Below are 1,521 nucleotides of genomic sequence, written 5' to 3'. Positions count from 1 at the left end.
ATACTTTCATCTGAAAGGGATTAATTTTGCTTCATTCAAATGCCCCCCCACCCCAATCTGATTAAAAAAAAAATCTTGCTGAGTAACAGCACAGATGTGGCTTATTTGGGGAAAATGAAAGAAGAGGAGAAAAAGGGTTGGGTGGAGTGAAGGGCCAGTCAGTCCATCATGCTTTTGAAGTCAGGGTAGTTTTGTTGTTTGCAATTCTCTTCACTTATCCACCACAGTCCAGGGACCTCTTTGAAGGAACGATGCCTTCACCACTTCCTAGGCGATCTTACCTCCCAGGCGAGTTTTCTCCCTCAGTGGACTCCAGACCCTGCAGCAGCCCCTCGGAGCTGCCTGGGAAATCTGGGAAGCTGTGGCCAAATGGCACTCCGCCCCGGGCCCCTCGGCTGCCCCGCCGGCTGGCCTGGTGCTGCATTGACTGGGAACACGTGTGTTTCCTGCACCGATTGGGAGTTGGTGGATTTGGCTCAGTGTACAAGGCAACTTACCATGGGATTCCAGTGGCCATCAAGCAAGTGAACAAGTACACCAAGAACCGAGTGGCATCGCAGCGGAGTTTCTGGGCAGAGCTCAATGTTGCACGGCTGCGCCATGACAATGTCGTACGAGTGGTGGCAGCCAGCACCCGCACACCTGCAGGCTTGAACAGCCTAGGCACCATCATCATGGAGTTTGTTGGCAATGTCACTTTACACCAAGTCATCTACGGTGCTGCCAGCTGCCCTGAGCAGGAAGAGAAGGAAGAAGAGGGAAAGCCTCGAGGCAGTGCTGGAGAGCAGTTAAGTTGGGGCAAGTGTCTGAAATACTCCCTAGATGTCGTGAATGGCCTGCTTTTTCTTCATTCACAGAGTATTGTGCACTTGGACCTGAAGCCAGCCAACATTCTGATCAGCAAGCAGGATGTCTGCAAAATCAGTGACTTTGGTTGCTCTGAGAAGCTAGAGGGTCAGCCCTCTTGCCAGACTCCTTTGTGCCACCTAGGAGGCACTTACACCCACCGAGCCCCAGAGCTCCTGAAAGGCGAGGCCCTCACACCCAAAGCTGACATCTATTCGTTTGCCATCACCCTCTGGCAAATGGCAACCAAGGAGGTGCCATATACCGGGGACCGTGAGTATGTGCTCTATGCGGTGGTGGCCTGTAACCTCAGACCGGTTCTCTCTGCAGCTGTCTTCACTACCATCCTTGGGAAAAAACTCCAGAGGATCATCCAGTGCTGCTGGAGGGCCAATGCTTTGCAGAGGCCAAGTGCAGATCTCCTCCTGACTGACCTTAACTCTTTAAAAGCTGAACTGGAGTGACTCTGAACCCCTATCTTAAGATAAGCTTTTTTGTTTATGTGTTTTCTGTTGATATTTAGAGTGCAGACCCGGAGGGGAAATGTAGGATAGTTTTTTTTAGAAAATAAAGACCTCAATAAACTTTTCTGATGGAATGTAGAAAACAAGTAGATCCAAGTGCTTTTTTCCTCCTAATTGCAAATTCAGTGGTTGTCATAGTACTGTTAGCAGC

The 1,521-nt window shown here is 50.1% G+C and overlaps 1 protein-coding gene across 1 annotated transcript; it reads left to right on the top strand.

The window, feature by feature from the left end:
• Window positions 1–239: 239 nt before the first annotated feature.
• MOS (MOS proto-oncogene, serine/threonine kinase) lies at window positions 240–1,310 on the top strand. Its single transcript, XM_007531526.2, has one exon. It carries the CDS (start codon window positions 252–254, stop codon window positions 1,308–1,310), a length of 1,059 nt encoding a protein of 352 aa, XP_007531588.1. The 5' UTR covers window positions 240–251.
• Window positions 1,311–1,521: the final 211 nt, after the last annotated feature.

This window comes from Erinaceus europaeus, chromosome 1 (assembly GCF_950295315.1).
Source record: "Erinaceus europaeus chromosome 1, mEriEur2.1, whole genome shotgun sequence".
Taxonomy (NCBI): domain Eukaryota; kingdom Metazoa; phylum Chordata; class Mammalia; order Eulipotyphla; family Erinaceidae; genus Erinaceus; species Erinaceus europaeus.
Note: the sequence above shows the minus strand (reverse complement) of the source record. Positions and strands in the feature narration are given on the sequence as shown.

Bases quoted from the DNA above. Each gene is read 5' to 3' on its own strand.
- MOS (XM_007531526.2), top strand. From the start codon at position 252: ATGCCTTCACCACTTCCTAGGCGATCTTACCTCCCAGGCGAGTTTTCT.